Source organism: Sabethes cyaneus, chromosome 3 (genome assembly GCF_943734655.1).
Source record: "Sabethes cyaneus chromosome 3, idSabCyanKW18_F2, whole genome shotgun sequence".
In the NCBI taxonomy this organism is placed as follows: Eukaryota; Metazoa; Arthropoda; class Insecta; order Diptera; family Culicidae; genus Sabethes; species Sabethes cyaneus.
Window position 1 is genome coordinate 116,470,836 of NC_071355.1, and position 15,943 is coordinate 116,486,778.

At 39.2% G+C, this 15,943-nt stretch overlaps 1 protein-coding gene across 2 annotated transcripts in view; it reads left to right on the plus strand.

The window, feature by feature from the left end:
• The window catches only part of LOC128743749 (aldehyde dehydrogenase, mitochondrial), a 235,982-nt gene extending 226,319 nt beyond the window's left edge, over positions 1-9,663 (plus strand). Inside the window, exons 5-6 of one of the 2 annotated variants that reach the window (XM_053840402.1) lie at positions 8,238-9,125; positions 9,184-9,662. In XM_053840402.1, the coding sequence (XP_053696377.1) occupies positions 8,238-9,125; positions 9,184-9,489 (1,194 nt within the window). In that variant the 3' untranslated portion in view covers positions 9,490-9,662. Of the gene's footprint in view, positions 1-8,237; positions 9,126-9,183 lie in introns of both variants that reach the window. The other variant, XM_053840403.1, reaches the window with a different exon arrangement.
• Positions 9,664-15,943: the final 6,280 nt, after the last annotated feature.

The following is a 15,943-nucleotide window of genomic DNA, read 5'->3' on the forward strand; positions in this document are numbered from 1 at the left end:
CTAAATTTACAATCAAATCTCATTGTAACAATTCAAAAGGCTTTGCCTTACGTTACATATGTCAATAAATAAACAAATAAATAAGTAAAAAAATAAATAAATAAATAAATATGCCAACCGAATAGCAAACCAAGCTATCAGCCAGCGTGGCAAGAACAAAACGTGTCGGTAAATAATACTCCCGTTGTGTAAATGCGTGATAAAATCACAAAGTTCGATAACGCAACAAAATTTGATGTTAGACTGTAAGATATCAGGTAGTGTAATTGGTTGAACTTTAAACAACACGCTCAACTAGAGATTGAGAGCAGTAAGTTCGACTCTCACCCTCGCTTAGTCGATATTTTAGCCTAAGATCAAGATTTTCAGTTCATCTTATTTTTGATTTGTCACATTAAACATTTACTCTTCCCGTAAAGTTAATTTTATATTGTTCTTGTCTTACGAGTTGAGGGAAAAGAAAAGTCCGCTGCATCAGCCCCTCATGACGCGGTAAGGGCAGATTACTGTTTATTACTGTTACAGATTACTGTTTGGGTTTATTCATTCATTTTTTTTATATTTAGCCATGGATAACCGCTATTAAAACCATCCTCCTTTTAGGGGCTTTAAACCCTCTGCTCTGGTTCTCAGTATTTTCAGGTCCATCGCACATGTTCCTACCGAGATCCGTCATTTGCAGGCGGAGTTTGATCACCAAGCCGCCGGATGCTGCAAAGTTGATGCATCGCTGGCTGTTATCAGTGGCGTTCTTATCCCCGATGACAATCTTAATGTCTCGTCGTGAGCAGCTGTCGTACGTTGCCGCGAGCTGCGCATAGAATGCTTCCTTCTCGTCGTCGTGCTTACCTTCGTAACAATGCACGTTTCTGACGGTGTTGTTCGAAGAAACGGCCTTTTATCCTCATCACGCACATCCTCTCGTTAATCGCTTACCAGTCAATTACGCGATTTTGCATTTTGCCCAAAACTACGCAGCTCGTTCCCAGCTCGTTGGTAGCTCCACCGCTCTGAAAAAATTGGGCTTTGCCGCCACGGATCCTCTACACCTTCTCGCCTTTGCGACAGACCTCCTGCAGTGCTACGATGCCAAACTTTCGGGGCTCTAACTGATCGAGCAGCACTCTGTCGCTACCAACGAAATTTAGCAGGTACCAAGTCTCCAGTCATGTCTTTATTTCGTCACCTTTGTCCATGCCGAATGTTCCGAACAGAATTTTCTTGATTTTTTTGACGTAGGACTACGTCTTTGTTTACTATACTGGGACTGGGTAGCACTTCGTGAAAACGAAAATAGAAGTGTTACGTTTAAATGAAAGATTTCAAATGCTAATAACTACTAAGCTTCTGTACGAAACTGAACAATTTATATGTCGTTGGATAGATAAAATGACTAGCAATTTCATGGGGGGGGGGGGGGGTTAGAGACCAATTCTAAGGAGGGCGTAAAGGGGGGAAGGCGCCCATACAAATGAAATACAAATTTCCTCATAAATCTAGAACTAATCAAGCAAATGGAACCCAATGAGGTGGTTTCAGAAAGCAAGAATTTTTTCTATGCTGAATTTAGACCCCTTTCCTCTTTGAGAGGGGGGCTCCAATACAAATAATATACAAATTTCCTCATAACTCGAGAACTAATCAAGAAAAAGGAACCAAATTTGGCATGTGGGGGTTTTTGGAGGTAAGATCTTTTTCTATGGTGTACTGAGACCCCTTCTACTTCTAAGAGGGTGGGGGGAGCCGCCATACAAATGACATACAAACCATACAAACACAAATTTCCACATAACTCGAGAACTAATCAAGCAAATGGAACCAAATTTGGCACGGCGGGGTTATTGTAGGCATGAATTTATTTTATGATGGTTTGAAGATAAGGACTCTCAAACAAATAAAACTGAAATTTTTGCGTATGTGCCATATTTTCTGCTATGTAACAAGCGGTAGGCTGTGAAAGTAAACTAGAAAAATCTTCTCAGAGCAAAAGACAGTAAACCGACGCCGCTAACTTACGTGCCTGTTGCCATTTATGTCAAAAGAGAAGGACATTCGAATGGCACGTCATATTTGCGATGAATGTGCTTTGGCTTTAATTTTATTTGTAACGCGAGTTAAAGTATGATTATTGAAACATGTTAAACTACGCATAATCATATTCAATACAATAATCTGTGGGCTGGTAATTCATTACCATTTCAACCTTTATGATGCACACAAGTGATTTTTAAAAGAAATCTCTGTCTCATTGGTTGCAGGCCTTGTACTTATGAACCCCCGTCCACGTATTTTCAAAGCGGCCATTGCATTCAATAAAGAATTGAATTTGAATATTTCGCTCTTCTCTTTTAAAAATTCAATTAAACAACGGCACTAACAGATTTTTATAAACATACATGTAAGGGAGAAAGAGACGGACGACGAATGATCATGACGAAGCAACATAAAGAGAAGACAGTTAGTGTGCCGAGAGATCTCAAAGCAACCGTCCGAGTTTTGGTTGTTCCGCGTGATGTAATTATTTGGAGGAAATCCCGTTAAATATTATATTGTTATTAAATTGCTACAAATAAAACTTGCTTATTATTATCACATGGGGGCTCAACCGGGATTTCCCTCATGTTTTGAGTTCGTTTGAGCGTGATTTCGGTGGAAAGTGCGGAATTTCTAATCGTTGCAAGTGGCGTCGTTTCTTGCGAAATTCGGAAACGCTTACACAAGCTAGCGTCAGAGTCTGTGTGAGGTGCTGGAGGCAGAGAATAGTCTCCACACCAAAGCCAAACTTCCCAGTGAAATTGGAGAAGAGTCTTTTTGAGTTGCGTATTGCCGTTGGGGATACGTTTTGCGAGAGAGTTTTCTTGTGTTGGTGAACCGAGAAAATACTTCGATATGTTCGTGCGAGAAGTACTAACGAGGCTGACAAACGCGCAGCTCCGCGAGTTTTGTGCTGCGAAAAATTTGTCTACAACCGGCAAAAAAGAGAAGCTGATCAAACGATTATTGAGTGTTAGTGAGAATAGCGAGGAAGAAACGGTGTTACATTCGGCTAGTGAAAATATTGCCACGTCTACGCCGAACAAGAACGGAAAGGAATCGGAGTCAGATATGTCGAGCGGAGATGAAAGTGAGAGATCGCGGCGAGTTGTACGTACACCACAGTTCACGTTCAATGATATTGGTGACTCCCTCGAAAAATTTTCAGGAGAGCGCTCTGACCGAGACGTACGCGATTGGCTAGAAGAGTTCGAAAATACGAGTGACAATTTCGGTTGGAGTGAGGCGCATAAGTTTGTGTACGGCCGTCGTTTACTAAAAGGCACGGCAAAGTTGTTCGTTAACAGTTCGTGTGGATTGAACAACTGGGCGATGCTGAAAGCTGCTCTGGAAGTAGAGTTTGGCGATAAAGTTTCGAGTGCTGAGATCCACGAGCTGCTTCGGAAAAGAATGAAAAAGAACGATGAAACGTTTTTGCAGTATATTTACTACATGCAAAATATTGCAAAGCGAGGCCGAATTGAAGAAGAGGCGATCTGTGAGTACATAGCGAACGGTGTGAATGATATTTCTGTGAACAAGGTTTGTCTGTACGGCGCGAAAACCATTCCCGAATTGAAAGAGCGCGTAAAGCAGTATGAAAAAATGAAGAGCCAAACGCGCGATTCGAACAGTCGATCATCGAAAAACACAGCAAGTGACCGTTATAAAGAGAAGAGAGAATCAAAGTCGGCATCAACAGACTCCACTAATACAGCTAGCGCCAGCGACAGTGTTCGGTGCTACAATTGTGGTAATCGCGGCCACTATGCGAATGAAGTTGATACAAAATCGCGTGGTCCGAAGTGTTTTGCTTGTGGTGAGCACGGGCATCGAGCCAAAGATAGCGAACGAGAGAAAAAGAAGGCCGAAGTGAATATGCTATCGGAAGGCATGCCGGTATGTGAGCTGCCAGTTGGTGGCATCGTTCTACGCACACTGTTTGATACGGGTAGCCGATATAACTTGCTGTGCGAGTGTGTGTGCGCTAAAATCGGTAAGCCATTGTTGCATTGTACGATGATGAGCTTTAGTGGATTCGGAGCGGTAAAAACACCAGCGTGTGGTACGGTGGAGATCGCCGTGTGTGTGGGAGCGGATAAATATCCAACGATGACGTTTTACGTCGTCCCGCCGGGATGTATGAAGTACGATGCCATACTCGGTATGAATGCGCTAAATTATATGGACGTCGAAGTGAATAATAAAGGCGTAAACGTCAAAAAGAAAGTAAGTGATCATGGCGCTGCGGAAGAAAGTGATATTTTTCAAATTTCAAATGTTTGCGAGCCGGAAGCAATCGATGTGGATCCCGTGTACGCGGGAATAATTAAGGACATCATTGCAAGTTACAACCCGAAAAGTGAGGTGAAGAGTCGTGTTGAAACGAAGATTATTTTAACCGATGATGAGCCGGTTCATTTGGCTCCACGACGATTTGCACCCAAGGAGAAAAAAGTGTTGGAAGAAACCATCGACGAGTGGCTGAGATCGGAAATCGTGCGCGAAAGTGTTAGTGAATATGCTAGTCCTGTTACTCTGGCTCCGAAGAAAAACGGTTCGCTGCGTGTGTGCGTCGACTACCGCCAGCTGAACAGGAAAATAGTGAAAGATTGTTTCCCATTGCAGAATATTGAGGACCAAATCGATAAACTGAAAAGTGCAAAGGTGTTCACTACTCTTGACTTGAAGAATTCTTTCTTTCACGTGCCGGTGGAAGCTTCCAGCCAAAAATATACAAGTTTTGTGACACATATGGGACAATATGAGTTTCTCAAAACACCGTTTGGGTTATGTAACAGCCCGCGAGTTTTAGTCGTTTCGTGGCGGATGTTTTTCGCGAGCTAATTAGAAGTGGACTGCTGATCATTTACGTCGATGATGCAATTATTGCGTCTGACACACCGGACGAAAACATCGAAATATTGCGACAAGTGCTGAATGTGGCTGGTGAAAACGGACTTCAGTTTAACTGGGGAAAGTCACAGTTCCTGAAACGTGAGGTGGAATATTTGGGATACTTAATCAGTGAAGGAAAGTATCGATTGTCTCCCGAGAAGATTCGCGCGGTGAAAAATTTTCGTGTTCCGAGTAACGAGAAGGAGCTTCAACGGTTTTTGGGACTAACCAGTTACTTTCGCAAGTTCGTGCCGGGTTATGCGGTTGTAGCGAGACCGCTAACCGATCTGCTGAAGAAGGATATACCGTTTGTGTTTGGAGATAAACAAAGCAGTAGTTTCGAGCAGCTGAAAAATTTCTTAGTGTCTGATTCGGTACTAAAAATCTACGACGCTGCTGCTGAAACGGAAGTGCACACCGACGCGAGCAAAGAAGGTTATGGTGCAGTGTTACTCCAACGGGATCAGGACGGGAAATTTCATCCCGTGTACTACATGAGCCAGAAGACGAAGAGTGCAGAGAGAAACTATAGTGCTTATCATCTAGAAGTGCTCGCCGTTGTGAATGCAGTTGAACGCTTCCGTGTATATTTGCTGGGTATACCGTTTAAGATTGTGACTGACTGTGCAGCTTTCCAGCATACGCTGAAAGGGAAACATCTTAATCCACGAGTAGCTAGATGGGCGTTAGCACTTGAAGAGTACACATACATATACACCGTGGAACATCGACCGGGCAGCCGGATGCAACACGTTGATGCTTTGAGCCGGGCGCCGGTTATGGTTACGACTGGTGATCCATTGATGGAGCTGATTAAAAATGCTCAAGGACGAGATGAGAGACTACGGGTGATCAGTGAGCTGCTCAAAACGCGACCCTTCAAGGATTATATGGTGACAAGTGACGTGCTGATGAAAATTGTGGATGGACGAGAAGTAGTAGTTGTTCCAACAGAACTACAGAGTGAAATAATACGACGTGCGCATGAAAGTGGACATTTCGGCGTGAAAAAAATTGGAAGATGTTATCAAACGCGACTACTACATTCCGCATCTCGGTGCTAAAATCAAAAGACAAATCGAGTGCTGCGTAAAATGCATTCTTGCAGAGCGAAAACGAGGAAAAACAGAAGGGCTTTTGTCGCCGATTCCAAAAGGGGATGTTCCCTTCGATACTTATCATGTCGATCATGTGGGACCCATGGATGTTACGGAGAAACTCTATAAATATCTGTTCGTGGTAGTAGATGGCTTCACGAAGTACGTATGGATTTATCCTACCAAGACAACCAATGCGGCTGAGGTGATCCAACGTCTACGGCAGCAGAGTGATTTGTTCGGAAATCCTAGGCGTATCGTTAGCGACAAAGGTTCAGCCTTTACCTCCCACGATTTTAAGGAGTATTGCGCTGACCAGAATATTGAGCACATCGAGATTACCACGGGAGTTCCTAGAGGGAATGGCCAAGTTGAGCGTGTAAACCAGGTGATATTGGCCATGCTTACGAAGCTGAGTATAGATGATAAAACCAAATGGTACAAACATGTCGGCAACATCCAACGTTGGATTAACGCCAATGTTCATCAGAGTACGAGTGTAACACCATTTGAAGCTCTTTTCGGTGTTCAAATCCGGCATGAAGGTGATATTCGGCTAGGAGAGATGCTTGAGGAGATAAGGATGGCTCAGTTTGATGAGCAACGTCGTGAAATTCGGGAAAAGGCGAGAGCTGCTATTGAAAAGGCGCAGGAAGATCAGCGACATGCGTATAATCTTCGAGCGAAACCAGCGACGGAGTATAAAGTTGGAGATGTTGTGGCCATCAAGCGTACGCAATTCGGATCTGGCAAGAAGTATGCTTTGGAGTATCTGGGACCATACAAAGTCGTGACAGTGAAGGCAAACGATCGTTATGGCGTCGAAAAGGTGAGCGGCGAGGGTCCGAAACGAACGACAACTGCGGCGAGCTACATGAAGAGGTATCGGGTCTGGAGTCCAGATCCGTCTCAGGATGACCGAGATGTAAGGGAGAAAGAGACGGACGACGAATGATCATGACGAAGCAACATAAAGAGATGACAGTTAGTGTGCCGAGAGATCTCAAAGCAAGCGTTCGAGTTTTGGTTGTTCCGCGTGATGTAATTATTTGGAGGAAATCCCGTTTAAATATTATATTGTTATTAAATTGCTACAAATAAAACTTGCTTATTATTATCACATACATATTCCAGAAATGCAGTTCACATTAGTTCTAATGATCTAATGATCTGATATAGTCCTACGTCACCCTTTTGTGCAACCCTTAGGGCTGTATACCTTGCAGTTTTTAGTTTTAGTTTAGAGAGTTTAGATAAATAGTCGTACTAGGGCTTACGCTACCGAGTCTCGTGATGCGGTTGCCATCTTACAGTGTCGAGACTACACTGTGCCTCCTTCCCTGTTGGTATTCGACCTTAGTTGCTACCAGGGCCCGGCATCGTCGAAACAAATAAATGAAACTGACTTTCTCTTACCTTCGCTTCATACATGAAGTGACTTGCTTTGTTTGTTGAACTGAACGTATCAACCAAGCTTCAGTTGAAGTTGGTGGCTGTTTCAATTGACGACGGCAGAAAGTCAGGCACGATTTGTCAACATTGACAAGGTTAACTTTAATATGCGTTGCATTGTAGGAATTGTTACTCAAATTCAATTCATTTGCATTCATAGTTGCTGGTCTTCTTCTGAATATTTGATAGAAAAGTACTAATGAAAAGTTGAAACTGATCGTCATGACGAAGTGAAACCCGTTTCGCTGACGCTGACTGAACCAAGTTTGAAACTGAAACGGTGCTGCTTCTGTAGAAACCGAAGTTTCATTGCTTCATTTATGAGTGACGCTATGCAATTGAAGGTGACGTTGTAGGGCCCTGGTTGCCACCGGGTTTGGTTACCCGATCTCCGCTAAGATTGTTCGTATTCCGGCTAGTACCACGTGGAGGTAGGGATAGCAGTTGCAGTTGGATAAGAGGCTAAGGACCACTATGAGGTCTGTTTTACGCATTTTCCTACCATTTACCATTTACCAAGGTTCTAGTTACTTCAAGCAAATATTTGTTGAATTGAAGTTAACTCATAAAGCAAAAACAACCTAATATTTAAGTTAATTTTAAGCATCATGGTTTGATAAAGTAACCAAATATATATTTACGCATATTTCAATTTTAAAATCTGGTTGAAGCAACCTAAAATATAGTTGTTTTTACCATAAATTTTTCTCCGACTGTATTTACTGTATATCATTTACTTTATTTTATATCTTACAGAGTTTGGAAACACTTGACAATGGTAAACCATACTACATGTCGTACAATGTTGACGTTCCAATGGCTATCAATAATCTTCGCTATTTTGCTGGATGGGCCGATAAAAATCATGGTATGGTTGTACCAACTGATGGAGATTTTTTTGCCTACACCCGGCATGAACCAGTTGGTGTTTGTGCTCAAATTATACCGTGGAATTTTCCTATTCTGATGGTTGCTTGGAAATTTGGGCCCGCACTAGCAACTGGAAATACAATAGTTTTGAAACCGGCAGAACAAACTAGTCTTACGGCTCTTTATATAGCTCAATTAACCAAAGAAGCCGGTTTTCCAGCAGGTGTAGTGAATGTTGTCCCAGGCTTCGGCGATGCAGGAGAAGCACTGGTACAGCACCATGATGTGGATAAAGTTGCATTTACTGGATCTACAGTAGTAGGTAAAAACATACAGCAAGGATCTGGTTTAAGCAACTTAAAGAGAACTACTTTGGAACTCGGAGGCAAGAGCCCAAATATAATTTTATCTGATGCCGACGTGAAGCATGCAGTTGAAACGTCCCATTTTGGATTGTTTTTTAATATGGGTCAGTGCTGCTGCGCAGGATCCCGTACTTTTATTGAAGACAAACTATATGATGAATTTGTTGAGCGCAGTGTCGAAAGAGCCAATAAACGTGTCGTCGGTGACCCTTTCGATGTAATGACCGAGCATGGACCACAAGTGGATGCGGTGCAGTTTGATAAAATTTTGAGAATGATTGAATCTGGAGAAAAACAAGGTGCAAAGATAGTAGCTGGTGGAGATAGATATGAAGGTCTTCCAGGATATTTCATTCAACCAACTGTTTTTGCAAACGTAACAGACGACATGAAAATTGCTCGCGAAGAGGTGTCAAACCATAAACCTACGATTTCGTACACTATATACTGAAATCTTTTCATTTTAGATATTCGGTCCAGTTCAACAATTGCTTCGATTTAAGTCGTTAGATGAGGTAATAGAACGTGCAAACAACACAGAATATGGCTTAGCCGCTGCTGTTTTTTCCAAGGATATAGATAAGATCAATTATGTAGTTCAAGGGCTTCGAGCAGGTACAGTTTGGGTAAACAGTTATAATGTATTATCAGCGCAAGCACCATTTGGTGGGTATAAAATGTCCGGACATGGTCGTGAAAATGGCCAATACGCGTTACAATCATATACGGAAGTTAAAAGTGTTATTATTCGTATTCCAAATAAAAATTCATGATTGTCCATAGAGAAAAATGTTGTACGATTAGAAGCTGTGGAATATGGAATTTGTTTAGGTTTATCGCAATAAAACTAGTTCGATTACGCACGAAATAATTATACGCTTTGCCTTTCTGCTATATAAATATATAGGATAAAGGTATTATAGTAATCGCTCGGAAAACCGAATTTCGAAAGAAGGCCTGGCGGATCGAGTTTGAAATAAAATATTTTTTTCAATATTTAGATTCCAAAATAAACAATAATCATGGATCCCTCCCATGGGTAGGTGGTTTGTCGTGGTCTACGGCATCATCCTATAGCTTAGTTCCGCATGTAGAATGTAATATAGTTAAGTTAGATATATGTGTAGTATGTAGTATTGCCTAATGTAAATGTGTAGTATGTGTCTCGTAAAGCGGAATGGAGCGGAATTGTACGGATTTGATTTTAAATCGTTTAGGCCGAACAACCGGGAGGGCTTACTCAGTTCCCTAGATAAAATGCTGGTATACACAAAAATTTCTCTAGAAAACTGAAACCAAATCCTACCCACCATTCATGAGGTTTTGACTTACTCATGAAAATTTAAACTTATCGCTAGTTAGAACGAACGAGTGTTCAAAAATGATGTGATGTCTATATTTGCGTAATCGAGACATTTTCTATGGGATTTCCATAGAATTTGTGGCTGTTATGCGATTATGGACAGCACAGCACTGAAAAATGTGTACATGTGTATATATACGCATGTATGAGTTTGCATGGGTGTATAGGTATGAATGAATATATGTTTGAGTGTTCTATGATGAGTCGGAATTTTCTCTTATGCCTATGCTGCCAAATTACAATTATTAATGGGCAGGAAGTTATAGTCTGTAGCTGTGTTTCCTGTGTTATTATTTCATTATTATTATTGTTTTTCCCTGCGATAAAACTGAACCTTGACGTGGTGTAGGGCTTTTTAACTAATCAGTAAATGCACAGCGGTCACGTTTACTTCTGAATGTGGATATATAACAAAATGCTTTTATGATTTCAAGTGTAACTCGGGGTAAAAATTTACCAAATGTGATTGTTGCGTTGTTCAGGCTTTTATTCCGTTTAAGAATAAAGCCAGTAAGGGGATCTCTGATAATTAATGCAATGTTGCTATTCATCGATAAAAGTACTGAGTCGGTTCGAAACACACTCAAAAGTGATTCCATAACGTCAAATTCTCTGGCAATGCTTTTCTAGCTGAGCATTATTTAATGAGAGTGAGAGAAAAACGAATTATCACTCACTCTTTTTCATTCATGATTTGATCGCTACTGATCCCAATCAAACACGAATAGCTCACATTTTGACTCATCGCGATGAGTAGCGATGATTTATCAATTTTTGAAAACAGGCAAAAGCGCTATCAGATATTGAATTACACCGTCAAAAAACTTGTACCTAACACTTATGTTGGCTTTTCAGTTTGACTATTAGCACCTGAGATACTTGGAATATACATTTTTGCGATATAATACATAAATGCACTTCAAAACATCAACGTTCTTCGACACCCAGAAGACTTTTAATCTCATTAAATTATTTTAACATGTTATTCATAATTTTTCAACATTCACGTTAAATGCAGTATAAATCTTTTTTCCGTGACAATGACAAGCACCAGCAATGTTTGCAATTGTTTAGAAGATACTAGCGATTTTTCAGACATGTTGGCAGGATAAAATTTTGAACAGTGACCGACGATATTTTTATTATCAGCCTTCATCGTTAGTCACACAAGAAGATGTATTATTTTTCATAGCTTCGAACCTTCGAGGCATCAATTAATAATAATAATAGTGCACCAGGTTTGCATTTCATTGAAACTAAATCTTGAAATCATTCTATTTGCCCGTGTGCCGCTTGAAGTTACTGTTTGTGTATAGCGTCGCAAGTATATGTGGACGTTTGACAAGTTCATAATTATATGTGATACGAATAACGTTTTATGTTTGAACGAGCAATATTTTTTCTTTGTAGTTTGCCAAAAAATATGCTTGTTTACGTTTCATCGCAAAGTACATTCTTGGTTGGATGACAGCGATTAACGATGATTAGCGATGAGTGTGAGACAGAGATACCGAGCGAATATTTGCGAGCGTAATCAATTCATATTTTGCTCACCAGTTTTCGCGTCAGCGATTCATCGCGAGCAATCAGGATACGATAGAGTTGCCAGTTGATGAAATTCAAATCGCTGACGAGCAGATGATGAGCTTTCATCGTGATGAGAATTAGCAACATTGATTTAATAGATTAATGTTTCTGGGGCACATCCTTATCTATCACAGCTGTCACACACATCTCCAAAAATTGCCGGTTTGATTGAGTCGGCCGGGGGCTTAGGGTCAGTAATGGGATGTAAGCGGGATATCAGATGTTGCATGCCGAGTTGCATGCCGAAGGAGCATTCTACAATTATTACGGGTAATAATAGAGGTGCTAAAGGTAGTAGATGGGAAAATCAAGTCAATTCATATACATACATTTAGGGTAATTGATCTTGAATGGACCTATTTAGCGCTTTTTAACACCACCACTCGCACTCCTGCTCAATTTACTCGTCATTTATAAATAATATGTGGTGATGTTACTATTTGTTGGAAAGTACTACCTTTTTTCTACATTATCAGTACTTTAAAAATGTATAATTGATGAAACTTTTATTAAATATATCGTTTTTTGCCAAAGCCTTTTTTTGATCTTGAATGGACCCAACATGATCTTGAATTGGACCTATTTTTGATTTTGGATTGGACCTAAATTTGGATTGTCATAGTTTCTTCCATGTAAATGAACAAAGTAATAACAAAGAATTTTTTTTTAATAGTACAACTATACTACTGTTATTTATTAATAGGACACAAGGTTGAACAGCTTTTACCTTTCTTATACTCTGTTAGAAAGGTATGAAAGTCGGTTGAAAAATTTGAAATCGGTCACAGTCGCCGAGGGTCTTGTTTTTATGTCAGCCCAACAATTGAACAATGTTTCAGTGACTTGATATGCGTTATGTATGTATCTGTGTGTGACATTTGTATATTGGGAATTTATTATTACCTGTTGTTCAGATATGGTTGAAACGATTTCTACGTCATAAAAAATTATGTCGCCTATTAGTTTCAAAAATTTAAACCATTCATTAAAAATATGTAATATAACTTGTATTAAACGTAGTTTATCAAGTACAGTGGGGTTCGAGTTTTTATTTAGTGACTACATATTTCGAAAGGTCAGACTTTTACTGACGTAGGACTACGTCTTACTGCAAAGTATCTAAAGGTTTGCGACAGCCCCTGTCGAACATTTTGAATATAAAACCGTTGCAATCGTGAAAAATTCGTTAATTAGTGGTAATTATTCAATTTTTGACACATTTATATGCAATTTTTTCAGTTAAAAAATGGTCTAAATTTTGCCACGGTTTCGATTTTGGCAACATAGGCGACACGCATTTGTTGTCAAATACGAAATCATACTGTAAATGGTGCTTGAAAAAATTAGTCTTGGTAATTCTACTAGGTTTAAAGGTAAGGTTCGATACTAGGTTTTAATTTTAAATGATAGTCGATGAAGAACTGTACCAGAAAATAGGTGAACCTTCCTCCTTATCTGGTACAGCTGAATATTTTTGATCTCAGGGTCACTCAATTTCGGTGGACAAGGAGGTATTAATTTTGTCACAAGTCAGAGGGGAGAGGTGCTTAAAGAAAACTTTACATCCCCCAAGAAAAAAATCAGAGGGGTTGTGTATAAGATGCGATCACGGATGACGTAGTACAATGTTAGTCGGGTTGCATGATTTTGAATATTTTACTAAACTGATTTTTAATCTATCTGTCAATCGATCAAAAGGTGATGTGAAGTTAACCTGCTTACTTATCGGCGGAATATAAGGTCTTTGCAAAATATTTTTTAAGTTTTTGTCACACCCCCCCCCCCCCCTTTGGAAATTGGCTTGAAAAATCGGGGGGCTAAAAAAAATTTGTAGGCTATGAGTATAAAATCAATTGTCCGTGTGCTCTACAGTCTGAAAAACTCGAAAAATGAGTGTACTTAACACTTCTAGCACAAAACATAAATGGAAATTCGAATTCGGAGTTTCCGAAAATCGTCCAAAAAAATTCTCTCGTTTTTGTCTTCTTTTCGTACATTTTTGCATGGAAAATAATAACGTATATATTAAAAGCAAGAACATATTTGGTTTTCACGCTTAAACTTTAAATAAAAATGCTTAAAACCCATGTTTTTTGCTCGATTAAAAAATTTACTTTGTCCCCCCCCCTTCAGTGGCCCAACACCGGAAGGACAAAAACTTTATAAAATATTTTTAATGGCCTAATTTTATTTTATTCTGAGCCTCATAATTATTTTAGCTAAACTATTTAGAAAATTATCAAATACAATATTATTTTTTTAGGCATATCCAGTTCGAAAATGGTCCAGATATTGATCCAAATTTTATATTTTTTGTACCATATCATTATCCAGGCCTTTACCTAATTTCTAAATCCTCCATTGACGCACAGATGATTTTATTGCCAAACCGGGTAGTTTTGTAGGACGGTTGGGCATCACAAAGTTTCACGAGGGTGAGGAAGTTGGCATTCTTAACTATCAGAAGTGGCTGCTTCTTTTTACTCAGACGAGTCTGATTTTGTGACTACAGGATCCGGTTGAATTTTAGCGGCCTAATTTCAAATAATTTTTTCTCGATAACGCGAAAGGCAAATTGAATCGGGTTTTTTGCATTCGAAACATTGCATTTTATACTAATATTTGCAATTTTGTTTTCATAAGGGAACCTCTTCCCCCTTGCCCCTACGGCTCCTTGAAGATAGTCGTTCAAAAAACCATGAATTGCGGTACCATGGATTGGCGCTGGGGGGCTTATCAGAAATGAAAAATTCCAAAACGACATGAAAGAACATTAAATTATCTCGTGTTTGATCCATCCTTTTTTAGAATTCGAACACATAACAAAATGGCGGACATTGAAACATAAAAGTATGGTTTTTAAGCGAAAAAATTGACTTTAAACATTTCTAAAAAATTCAAAAATTACAATATCAAGAAAAGGATGGGTCAAACAGTAGAGAATTTTGTTGGCTTTCAAACAAAAAAAGAATCATAAGAATTGCTTGAACCGTTCCTGAGATATTTATGGTACCGACTTTCAAAACCTGGTTTCGAGAAAAACGGCGTTGAAGTTTTTACTCGTTGTTTAATCGCTCCAGACATGCACGGTACAAATAGCTGTAACTTTGTCAATATTTGGAATTCATGCAAACGACTTCAAACACATATGGTCAAAATGTTAATCTTTCGAAATAATCAATAAAAAAATTAGGTTTTAAAAAATTGAAAAGGTACTATGCCCCCTTAACAGAAGGCAGTTAGTATCCCTCTTATCTTTTGATCCATCTTATCTTTTAATCAATGATGGTTAAAATTTTTGTAGAATACTGAGAATAAATTAAGTTTATATTGTTTTAAGCATAAAATGACATATGTTAGCTAACTAATTAGGAAGACTTTTTAGTTTCAACACTAGAGGCTACAATGTACAAACACTATGAAGCAACTACGAAAAAGGATGAGTGATAGTTAGTTTTATCAATATAATTAAGTTTTTATTTAGGCTATAAATCAAGCCTACTTTCAATATCCCGTGCTTATAGATTAATTATAAACGGAGATACTATAGTGACAACAAGCAGTTTTATGGAATATACAACGGCGTGTTCGTTAGTGGTAGGCAATGATAGCTACCGCCAGTGATGTCTCGGAGCGCAAAACTAGGTCCATTCTAAAATCAATACTAGGTCCATTCAAGATCAAAAAAGGGGGTTAACATTTTTAAGGAATTTGAAGATTTTACTGGTTTTACTGAACTTTTAAATACCTAAATTGAAATTACACATATTTTAGCATCATTTTAAGAGTATTGTTTTATTTCAAACCAGAAGGGTTCCGGGTAGTAACAGTTTGAAAATACTCTATGGTGACTGCCAAAACGCTGAAAAACAGCTACTTTTAAATACGCGGCAATAAAGTAGTTTTGGCTATAATTTTAATTTAATTTTAGTATATTTACGTTCAGAAATGATTAAAGATAAACATAAAAGCTAAATACAGTACAAAGACTTGATAATTATACCCTAAAATTTTTATTTAAAAATAGGTCCATTCAAGATCAGAATTCGACTAGGTCCATTTCAAAATCATTTACCCTAATTCACAATAATAATTTTTCTAGTGGTCGGTTTTTGAGGCTTGGTGACGGAGATCCGTTACAGATACTCCGCACTGGCTATTTGGACTCGAGGGTTGGAAGGCGGGTGCGACTCTATATTTTAAAGCTTTTGTCGGCTACCGCGAACGTCCAGGTCGTGCTGCGCTCCATTTACTTTGTATACCTGTTTTAAGACAGT